General features: G+C 34.3%; 1 protein-coding gene across 9 annotated transcripts in view; it reads left to right on the top strand.

The window, feature by feature from the left end:
• Positions 1–12,520, top strand: part of Con (leucine rich repeat protein connectin) — a 154,529-nt gene that overhangs the window by 24,049 nt on the left and 117,960 nt on the right. For 2 of the 9 annotated variants that reach the window (XM_089075530.1, XM_089075529.1), the window contains exons 1-2: positions 802–1,475; positions 3,753–3,888. The exons of 1 other annotated variant lie outside the window; for it this stretch is intronic. Coding sequence is in view for 1 of the 8 variants with exons in the window: in XM_089075526.1 (XP_088931652.1) it covers positions 3,880–3,888 (9 nt within the window). In the remaining 7 variants the exon portion in view is untranslated. Of the gene's footprint in view, positions 1–799; positions 1,476–3,752; positions 3,889–12,520 lie in introns of those variants that run through there. 6 more of the 9 variants (XM_089075531.1, XM_089075527.1, XM_089075534.1 and 3 more) reach the window with 4 other exon arrangements.

The following is a 12,520-nucleotide window of genomic DNA, read 5'->3' as shown; positions in this document are numbered from 1 at the left end:
AACGTAAACAAGATAGGATACTTTTCTTTAAATGTACGAAGAAATGTGACTACTGAGCGTACCGAATAACAATGATGCTCCCGATTATATTCTGAAAGAGAAGTAAAACATCCGTTTTGTTTGCTTTTTTTGTCTGCACAGAGCATTTACTTTTTTGTCTGATAAAGAGGATTCTTTCTCTTTGTTCCTTTCTTTTATGAAAGAAAAGATGATTTTGTTTACCAAAACTCTTCTCGCAATTATTAGATATGCTCTTCTTATTAGCTACATTGCTCTTTATATTTTTTATACTCTCTAGACTTCAAATAATATAAGCCTATTTAAATATTACAGTAAAAAAGACAATAAATGTGGAGAACAATAATAATAAAAAGAAATGATTTTATATCTGCAATACAAAAAATTGACATAATTATAAAAATTAATAATAGTATATACAAAATATAAAATATTATATAAAATTATATAAAATAATGTATTTCTTGTTCTACATTTTCTTTCTGTATTTTTGTATTTTCTTTCTGTATATAGCCATCTTTATAATTTTGAATGTCGAGCTATAACATATACTAATATTCTTAATATATTTTAAGAATGCGTTAATATGAATGTTCTGAATATATTTTACGGATACACAATAGATATGCGGTATAAATATTCTAAATACATTCTGAGAATATACTAAAAGTCTTATCCGAGAATATTTCAAAAAGATATATAGTGAAATGACATATAGTGACGTTCTGAGAACATCTTAAGAACTTTATTATTAACTTTATTATTACCAATAATATTACCAGTAATATATAATTATGTAGTTTACTCTTATTATTAATAAATTATTTTTTTAATTTTGTAAAAAAATTGAAATATCCACGTAAAATAATCACTGAAATTAGAATTTGCTAATTTTACATATACCACTCGTCGAAGAATTTGAATTTTATTAAATAAATTATTGATAACAAACAGATGACAAACAAAATTTAGGTAAATTTCCTTACTATTTTCCCGTCGCGTTATGTAAACGTACTTATCAACGATTAATCACTTCACAGTTTGATACGCTTTTCGCCAATGTAAAACTTATCCGCGACGGGGGTCATGTCACGTGGGTATGTCGCCAGTATTATTTACCTTTATCGGTAACGTAGAAATTTATAATTCCACGTACCGTGGCCGAGGTGGCGCGGTAGCTCCGTCTGGCGCCGTGCGGTTGCGACTCTTCCCCCTCTCCCGCCATTCTCGCCCCGTAGCTGCGTCGTCGGCGCCGGTGGCAAAGCGCGCGGGTTACGGTTTAAGTTGCATTTTAGATGCGAACGAACGCGCATCTCTCTTTCTGGGGTCGCGGCCACGCGGTTAACGTTCGTTTTCGTGAACATCGAGCGCGCGTTACGACCTAAGTGTGAACACGAATTGTTGTTTCGTGAACGATCCTGAGACGCGGACTGTGACTGGCGTGACACGGATGACCGGTGAGTTTGAATATTTGATGTTCGTGCGTGTGCTTGCGTGTCTCTTGAAATTCGGCCGCGTGGCCGAACGAATTTGCACGCCTCGGCGGATTCGGCTTGCTCAATCGTCTCAGTCGTACGCAAAATAAATCCTCTTCAGTCATTTCTTCTTTGTAAAGATACGTGTAAAATATGATTGGATGATTCTCTTATGCATGTGGTTACGCAGTTACGCAGATTTTTCTGGATAGATCCTTAAGCCTTGCGTCCATGATGCCGGAAACAAATCTAGCGAGGAAGAAAGGAACTTAGAACTTGATCGGCTTAACCGTTGAGAACAATCGAGAACATTAATGTATCTCCTGATTGACCGATTTTATTTACCGAAAGAGCTATTGCGATTGGGTTTTTTCTTTATCCGAAATCTCAGACATTTGGAAATTTTTAGACTTTAACGGTTTTTTTTTTTTTCCAGTGGATGGAAGTTTTCATTCAAATCGGTGGGTGCTTTCCATTTAGTGATAATGTTAATCATTGAAAGCCAAGAAAAATAGAACGATACTTGTGTCGACTTGTGTCACTAAATGGAAAGCACCCGGTATTTCTTCTTTGTTGGTGAAGTCCTTCAGCGATATTACATAGAAAAAAAAGACATCTTTCCAATACGATTCTTTTGAAAGAACATTCCAAATGAAATTCTATAGTGATCTGGAATTAAATTGTTGCATTAAATTATTTTACTCTTTTTTTTTTTGTGATGTGCATTGATGTGAATAGTTGTTTTTGTTATGCGCAGTATTTTATGCACATCCAGTTGCAATGCAGTTCTGAAACAGACATATGAAAATGCCAATTTTCTTTTTGTAACTACGTTTGATTCGCGAGTCAATTTCTCTATATCAGAAATTTGGTGCAATTGTTTCAACAATTATTTTGTTTTCGATTATTTAACTCTTTACACATCGTAATATTTAACATAATTAATTGTAATTTTTAATAAATTTTTTAGCAACAGGTTAAATAATGGTGATAAACAATGAAGCGAACAATGAATGAAATGAATAAAAGTTTTAGTGAGATTTACGTAAAATTATTTGTAAAATGTCGTTTAATTACACGTTTTCGCGACGCGAGAAATGTATTCTACGAAAAATTCTTGGTTTCCTCGATCGCTTATAACTCGGAAAATAACTCGTCGGCGACATTTTTATAAGGGAAAGATCGGCTCGACAATGGTCGAGGAATCTGCTATAGAAGAGTATATCTTTTATACCATAGTTGATCCGTGGAACACCTTTGTATATTTGACAGGGAGAAAAGGGAAAAGAGCTTTGAGGAAAGAAAGGAGCAAGAGCGAACGAAAAATGTACAGAATACAATTGAAGCGGACAAATATTCCGAACGTTTTCCTGAATATTTCAACCCTTTATCACATCATTTTGCACTAGTTTTAGCAAACGACATTTCTCGATTAAAATTTCTGATATCTCGCATTTATAACACGTTTGTTTCCGAACTGCGCACTGACAGAATATTTCAAGCACTCATCAAATATATGCAGAAAAATAATTTGTTATACATCACATCATACAAAATATTACTCTTTGATATGCTATTGCTATTCTGCTTTTGCCATTAAGCTTTACTTTGTTATTATTAAAAAAATGTTATTTCATCATTTGATATCATCCATTCAATTTCTACTCGATTAATATTTGATTTATAAAAGGATTTGTATATTAATTAAAATATTGAGTTAAAAGAAGAATTAATCTTTGTAAAAATTTTTGAAAAAATTTTGAAAAAATTTTAAAAAAATTTTTGAAAAAATTTTGAAAAAATTTTTTCAAATTCCTTATTTTAAATTTTGAAAAAATTTTTCAAAGATTAATTCTTTTATTATTTCTGTAACAAAATTTTTGAAAAAATTTTTTTCAAAGAAAATTAATAAATAATGTTCTAATAAATCATTTCTCGCTCGGTAGTTGATAGACCGTTTCAGTTATGTCTTTCATTTCGACTTATATTATGAAATTATATTTTATAAAAAGCGACAATTGTTACAGAAATAATAGAGCAAATAATAGAGAAATAATAGAGCAAATAATAAGAAATATTTCGCTGGAGTACCACTGATATATATATATATATATATATCAGTGGTACTCCAGCGAATGATATATATATATATATATATATCGTCGGAAATAAAGTACGGCGCGCGCGCGCGCTCTCAGAATTGAGCATTAAAAATCCACGGGTTATCAAGCGACTACAGCGGCATTATATCTTTGTCAGATCTCGTCAGCGTGAATTAGCCTCATCCTTTCGGTGCCGCAAGCCGGCCAAGTTTCAACGTGGAAAGATCGTCTCGCCCGAGCATCTTCCGTTCCTGCCGAGAATTCCTACACTCCCGGAAGGCTGGATGCGCGGGGTGAGTTTCACCGCTCTTTTTTTCATTTTATTTTTCGGTTAAAAAATAATGAGAGAGAGAGGGAGAGAGAGAAAGAGAGAGAACTCATGCGGCCGGGCACCTTCCCGAATGCCTTCCAAAAGGGAAGGCCTCTGACCTTAAATACGTAGGACGTGAAAGAAGCTGCGATGGTACGATTCTTTGCGTGTCGTGACGCAAATATAATCGCATTCATTGTCACGCCGGGAGGACAAAGAATTCGCATATGGTGCAACGACCTGCCTATGGTTTCCTTCATATGGTTTCCTTCAGGTATAACACCAGGATACAACCCGTACACACCTTCAGCGTATACGTATGGATTATCGGTCGGTTCTCACGTATTATTCAAACGATGACGATGAATAATAAGGAGAACGATTTGTTCCTGAGCCCCCATCATTCCGCGACGATTCATTAATATGAAATCTGTCGTTATGAATTTTCGATATTATAACATATTATTGAATATAATCTCATTATGGAATCCCGCTAAACTAAATTCAAGTTTCGTCGATGTAAATATATGATGATAGCGATCGGATTTCCACGATGGCCGTTGTTCGCATAATGGATATTGATACGTTAGTGGCGGTATAATGAGCAACCTCGAAATATGTCTGAAATATTTCGGATAACATGAATATATCCTGAAAATGTCCACATTCCTTCCCGCTGAGCTTGAACAACCTCCGTCTCTCCTCGGAAAGTTTCCTCGCATTTTTATATTTCAAGATAGAATATATAATATTTTCGAGATTTGTTACTTGCGTCACACATCTCACGATTCTGTTTTTCAAAATGATGTAAGAGTATAGTGTAGAGATAAAAGATAATTTTCCTTTATTTTCTCAGTACTTGAAATTTTTAATGTCCGATTCCAACGTAGATTAACTTCAATTTCGTACTTTTTATCTTTTTCTAATTTTCTTTTTCTAAGGAGAGCAAGTTAAACCGCACACAGAAAAATATGATTTTACTTAAGAAAAACAATTACTCAGTTTATTTTTCTTCTTTAAAGAAAAGATTGTCTTCAAGAAAAAAATATTTTCTTGACAATAGTTTTAAAATATATATTTGTCACGAATATTAAAAAAGCTCATTAAGCTCGTTATATTCAAAAGAAGAATTTATCATCTATCTATCATTCTCCATTCTACTCTATCTAGTAAGTAAAACAAATTTTTTTTTCTTTAATTTAATATTCTCGATTGAAGTAATGAACTTATTAAGATTGAAAAGATATTTTGAATAAATTTTATGCTTGTGATAAACTTGTAATATATTTGCGGATATACGAACATATAAAATACCTGTGACAAGCAATATTTATTCGAATGCAATATGTATTTTTCTATGTGGGAGATTAAAGTAAATCTACTATTGGTGGAATCGATCATAAATCTCATTAATGGATAGTGAGGCAGGTGAGCAATTATCTTTCTTTTTTTTAAATGAAAACTGATTATTTGACTTGTGCGACGAGTTGTGAATTAAAGAACGGGGGAAATTGAAGGGCGAGAAATCTTAGAAGTTATTCATTTCGATTTCAATAATTGAATCGATTGATTTGAATGTTCTTTAAGTCTCAAAGCGAGTATCACGCTCGAGTAGCATGGTAATCCGTTTCGATCGTCGAACTAATCCCGTCTCTGAATTCCCACTCAATTTCTGATCGGCCGTGCGCGCAAAAGCGCAACGCAGCGCAACGCGATGGGTGGGGAGGGGGCGGGGGAGGAGGGGGGGGGGAAGGCTGCGTGCAAATTAAACGACTGTGTGTGATTCTCGGCCTGTCGTATATATTAGTTAATACCATTGGTATTCGACGGGAGCGCAGCGAATATCGGATGGATCTAAAGTGCGGCTAGGACTCGCGCTGACGATAATAGAGATGCGTTATTTGATCGAGTAGACAACTAAGGGCCGGAATTCCTTTATGAGGAATTTTATTATGATTGATTACTACTTTTTCTCACTTCCGTCTTACTATCCTCGCCTATTTTAATGCGTGCTTTATGTTTCCTGAAAGTAGTTCCCCGACGCAAGAACACTGTCTTCGTATATTCAATATTTTCAGGTTTAATTAAATCTCTTTCATCCCTTATCATAATTTTATTAAGTCGTACTAGAAATAAAAAAAAAGAAAAAAAAAGAACTTATTAGAAGCTACAAAAATCTATTTTTCTTGCTTTCGTCGTTTGAAAGTTGATCGGAAAGGTTAATATATCTCTAAATGGCTAATAAAGGAAATTAGAATAAAAATCTGAACTAATTTTTAAAATTTGAAATTCGCATTTCCGGCACGCATTTAAGAGGAAAAGTCAGTTTTAAATTCTCGAAAGCATCTGTCACTACAAAATTAACGTCACGAATTATGCGACACCCTATACAACAAGCAAAAGGGGGAGATGTTTATCTCGATTGTTCGTTGATTATTCCGGTTGGGGATTCTGGCGCACGCTGATGTTAGCTTAAATAAGCTTAAAATACATACTTATCATACTTAGAAGGTCCACGAGGAGGCGTGAGATAATCCTAAACGGTGCAGGAAAAAAATATATGTCGCTAATCAGCGTTGCACATAATGCGTGCGATAAAGCTCTCGGTACACATAATAGTACGTTAGCGGTATATGGGATATTATTACGTTGCCAATATTATCCCGCCACCCCTTCTACATGGTAGCCCCCCCCTTTTGTATTCCTTGCACATGCTTTCTCACGGAGCTTGATGCGACTGCAGTCGACATGCGTTTTGAAATTTATCGAGGTCCCTTTTTTTTCGAATTTATATGTGCGCGATCATGTATTTTACCATTCGTCATGGCGGACTGTTTTGATTTACAGTGATATTATTCAAATGTATTTTACAAGCGACAGTAAAGATAATCTAGTCTTATAATAGTATAATGTGTGTGTGTGTGTGTGTGTGTGTGTGTGTGTGTGTGTGTGTGTGTGTGTGTGTGTGTGTGTGTGTATTCTACAATATATAACCGCATATGTAAAATGATGTTAATAATTGTTTCTAATTAACGAATATTAGTACGTTTATATGATATCATAAATATGCCACTTTAGAGAGATCATAATTACAATATTAAGAATTTAATTACGTCATAATTGTTTCTATCATCTGAGACTATTAGATTAATAATTGTCAGTTAATTGCTGTTATGTAGTTTATAATTTAATATTTGATAATTTGATATCGAATAGAAGAGTTTAAAGAAAAATAATATATTATTAAAAACATTTTACTCATAATAATAAAATGGTTCATATAATAAAATGGAATATATTATCGTTCCATTTGAGATTAATGAAAACATTTCGCTAAATATTATCGTGATATTGCAACGATGATATGACGGTGAGTAATATCCATTTATCTAGTCATGAAATACACTTTCATATGATATGTGACATATTTTCTTCAGTCACTTTACACAGTTAACCAGCGATTTACTTTAATTAAAATTTACTTCTGAATATTATTACACACTCTCTCTTCGTATTTCATTCCAAATTAGTCATCAATGAATTCTATCTCGTTAAATATTTAATCCATCTTATTAAGGGGTTGTGCTACAGTAAAGGCTTAAAAAAAATCCTTTTTTGAAATTTTTGAATAATTTAAAAGGAGTTTTTTTTCCCCTTTTTCTTTTTTTCCTTTCTCTCTCTCTCTCTCTCTCTCTCTCTCTCTCTCTCTCTCTAAAGTGCAGATACGATAAGGTATGAATGAATGTGTGGGATAAGAATAATAATTTGTAAACCAAGTTCTTTCTTATTTGTAAATATGCTGAAATACATAAATATTTATATTTATAAGTATATGATGATTATACAGCATTATAAATCCATGTGTTCAAAAAATGTTGCATCGACGATGCAAAGAACAGGTTGTAATTATCGAAAATTCGTAAAGAAATTCGTAAAAATATGAGTGTGGTTTTAATTAAGCATACGAATTTTTTAAAATAATTTTTTCTTTTTTTACAAAATTGTGATAATTTGAAAAAATTCATAATTTTATTAGATTTTGATATTATTTAAACATTTCGTTTTCAGAAACTAAGCATTAAAAAAATCCCTTAAATAAAATCATTTGTTCTGTAAAGATACTTTTAAAATCAATCGGTGAAAAATTGCTTTAATTATAGATAATCGTCAATTGAAACAAAGTAATTTTGAGAAAAACACGTTTAAAGTTTTAGTATCGATCAGGTTACATACGTTTTCACCATACTTATGCAACTTGAGAGATACTTCGAATTTTATTAAAATCTTTTACGAGCACACTTTTAAGATATGAATCTTTCGAAAAATGTAAAAAAAAATTTTTTGAAAATGTTATTATAGTACGTTCTTAAGCAATGATATAATTATTAACGATTAAGTCAACTAATAAACTAATAATAAATAATAAACTAGCAAGAATTGATATAATAAAAAGAAGACTTTAAGTGCAAGAAAGAATATATTATTTTTTTATGTTATATTTCTCCAACTAAAATTATACATAAAAATATGGAAAATAATGAGTTATTCTTTTTTACATTTCTTTTTCAAATTGTATAAAGCATACTTGTGTTGCACATGTTTATACATGCGCATATGTACGTATTCGTGATACACGCGTGCGGATGATACAGCGAGCGAGTTTCTGTCTTCTTATATATTTGAAGAAGGATAATTTTGCTCTTATAAGAACATGACATATTTAGCTCTTCCACCGAGTAGAAATTAGTTACACACAATTTTCCTTGTTTTTACACTTCATTAAGTATTGATACAACATTCTCATGATATCATGATGTCGATCAATCGTGAATCAATACGTACCGAGCGCTATTTTGGATGTTGATGAATCGATAACACAACTATACAATACAATAGTGTCTTTACTCTATGCTCGCGTGAACGTGGCGTTACTCCCTTTCGCTCTTTAATTCAATTTTGTTGAGTCTAGAGGCAACGCGCTATCTCTTGTATTCACTATGAATGATTTCCTTGGCGTGTTTCCTTTCCGCGACTCCGACCCGACGACAATCCATTTCAATCTGCCTGCGAAGCGATAACAATTTTAACGATCACAGAGAAATGTATGTCACACATCTCCGGTAACGTCTCTCATGTATCCCATCTCCCGAATGCCATTAAGCTCCGCGCTCCCGTCACCGGAGCCATATTATTGGTCTGCTCCCCCCCCCCCCCCTCCTCCCTATTCTATCCATGTTTGCGCAATTTTAATAATTGAAATACCAAATGGACGAATATGCTAATCTCCGTTTCTCCCACTGTATTTTATTCACATGTAGATGTCTCTCAGTCGTGTGGAACTAGCCGTAGCTTGTTTTTCTCCTCGTATACCAGAGATTGTATCCTGGCGCTTTATATCCGCTCCAGCTCCCAGTCTATTACTTTTTTACTGCATATCCGCTGATCTCAAGTCGATCGCGGGCGGCTTTTTGCGCTCTGTATTTCCTCCACATCCGGCCCCCACCCCCTCCGCTCCCCTCTCCCCCTCTCTCCCCCTTCTCCTTCCTCCCCTGCTCCACCCTTTTCTCTTTCTCTCTGTCTTTAGCCGTCGGTATAAATTCTCTCCTCCCTCCCCTCCCCTCCCCCTTCCTCCCACTTGGAAATGCAGTGTCGAAATAAATTTCACATATGGCGGAGGAATTGTATAAATTCCCTTTATTATTTTTCGTACGTTTTTGAATATTAATGGGCTATTAAACGCGAGGAGTAATCCGAGGGGTTCATAAAACCAGCCTGGCCGCTCGACGCTCGGAATAGTTGCGGCATGAGTGTGCGGCTTTATTAATGCGCCGTGGTATCGTTCCCCGTTCCCTAACGAGCTGATGTCTTCCGCGGGCGAGCCCCCGATCCCGCAGTGATAGGGGGACACAGTAATCAAGCCGAGCGAGCGATAGCAGATCAGAAGACGTACATCAGCCACGGTATACATTTTTAAGCGTGCGCCTTGATAGTAGACCATGTAATGTATCGCCGCTTTCAAGAGTAAAATACCCACGAACGACGGGAGATGTAAAGATATATATACACGTAAAAATCCCGAAATTTGAATTTGAAATCTCTCGAGATGCGAAATTTCGATTTTGTAAATAATCTTTAATAATAATATCTGTCATAATCATCTGTCCAATCGTCGTTGTTTTAAACGGTTCCCTCTCGTTGTTATTAATTAAATGATTTGTATCTCAAAATTATATTATTCAGAGGGAGGGGGTTTAAATGATCAGCGCCATACGTACGGAGTATCGGACAACGACGCGACTTGAACACATATTTTTTTGTTTTTTTTTTTTTTTGTTTTATCTTGTCCCATTTCACGGTCTCTTCCACGCGAACACGTCATGAATAATCAAAGAGTGATTCTTTTCATCATCTCGCCGCGGTTCCTACTTCCGTATTCATCGATTCGCGAGCGAACGAAACGCGAAACGCGCTCTTCCGGGTGGCGTAACGGTCATTTAATTTCGCGTGCCGCGAATCCAATGACGGATTACCCGTTCGATCTATTTGCTATCGATTCAACTATCGGATCTCTCTCGACGATACATAGCGCGGGCGATCGAGCGCTATTTTCGTTGCCGATCTCCGCGCTCGATTTCTGCAAACGCGCTTTTCATTTATCATAATGAATAAATATTTGGATATATCGGGACGCGCGGATCCGAATCCATTACCGGTCGCATGACGCGCATTTAATATATAAAATCGCCGCATCGCTAGTGGACCTGTCATTTCGCGTTGTTGACTTCGCTCCCGCCATAGTTTGTTTAAACTATTCGCGGGCGGCGTCAGCGAGATTTGACACGGAAATCGGCGAAAATTTGATTCCCATTTTCGCCGAGAGTTCGATAGAACTGTCGTTTCCCCTGTCAAACAATGCAAAATTTCTACGCTCGACATCGTGAAAAAGAGAACAACAAGATTACCATACCCGTTATCGTTCTGCAGTTTTACCTTTACGCGATTTTATTTGTTTCGTGCACATTAATTTAAGTGCAGAGGATAAAGATTGTATAAGAGTATTACTATGAGTATTAGCGTGATAAAATAAACTGTCTGCATTTTGTATGTGTAAAATTAACCTGAGTGGACATCTCATTATCCAGATACATTCTAATTTTTTAAAAATAATTAACATACACGAAACATGTATTATTTATCTTTAAACTTAAATAAAAATTTTATTTTTATCTACCTACGATATTTATCTAATTCTTGATATTTTCGTTATTCAAGTGTAAAAAAGAATTGACATTATGTTTATTATATTTCGCGTAGCGAAATTTTACATTCTGCTATTAAGTTTCTGCGTTATACAAACGCAAATTCTTTTGACAGAATAAGCTAATTTTATTTTATTATATTGCTCTGAAAATTTCATTCATCGTCACTTTCAATAATATATATTATCGATTTGTATTAGTAATGTACATTAGGAGACAATTTTACTCAACGGCAGCCATTTAGAGATTGGCTTTGCATCTTTTTCACCTCTCCTTTGTTCTTCATGATGTCACTTAACATATTATTTCTTTTTATATTTTATGTCGATCTTAAATGTGCCAGGTTTCCTATCTTGAATTCCCTTCGTGGAAATTGCTTCACATTTATGATTTTATTACTTTCATCAATTATGAAATTGAATTAGATATCAATAATGTTTAATGTCGTAAGTTTAAAGAAATCTTGTTTAAATTAAACTTTAATAAACAGAAAGACTTCAATTTTTTGACAGCTAGATACTTAATATTCTTTTAGCGTAAATTTTTTCACAAATTTTGTTATTGTCTTTGTAAAATCTTGTTATTATTTTATTAAATTTTTAATCCCTTAGTACCCTTTGTCTATTCTTTACGTATATTAATTAAAAGTAAACATTGAAATTTTTTATTAATCTTTATAATGTGATATTAAACCATATTGTAATGAATAATGGAATATTTTATTATAAACATACACGATCGATATTTTATTATATATTTTATTAAATACCTTTGTTAATTGCTTATTTATTTTATAAATTTTCAGTTGCTTTTGTTAACAACATTTATTAACATTGTTACCGTTAACAATTTATGCGATAGAAGGAGGGCGGGGCCATTCTTTCGATACAATTCTGATGGATATGGCGAGTATCATTCCATTAAATACCCGAAATTCCATTGATTTTATCGAACTGCAACCAATCGGGCTTTCATTCATTGTCATCCGCGACACGTTAGTTATTTTTATGACTGACGGCAACAACAGCCGTTTAATCCTGCGACAGTAAAGTATTGTAGCAGTCGCCGTAAAACGGAATAATCACACATCGACAAATGCCGAAAATGGCATAATGGCATTCGATCGCCCCAAATTTACAGTAGCCGTCGACTGTTGATTATTGACATTACCTCGGCGAAATATTGTTTTAAACAATCTCGGTCCTGTCCGGTAATTTGCAGTTTGACATGTCGTTCGTTAATATTATCGGTTCGCTTCATCTTTTCGCACATGTAGCAAATGACGAAAATCAAACAAGCCTGAATGTTAACTATTTTCAGCCAATAAAATGTTCAAGAACGCGAATAATTATTATA

The sequence above is a fragment of the Pogonomyrmex barbatus genome, unplaced genomic scaffold, assembly GCF_055798465.1.
Source record: "Pogonomyrmex barbatus isolate J1 unplaced genomic scaffold, ASM5579846v1 scaffold19, whole genome shotgun sequence".
Lineage (NCBI taxonomy): Eukaryota > Metazoa > Arthropoda > Insecta > Hymenoptera > Formicidae > Pogonomyrmex > Pogonomyrmex barbatus.
The sequence above is the reverse complement of the archived record's forward strand: the minus strand, read 5'-3'. Positions and strand labels throughout refer to the sequence as shown.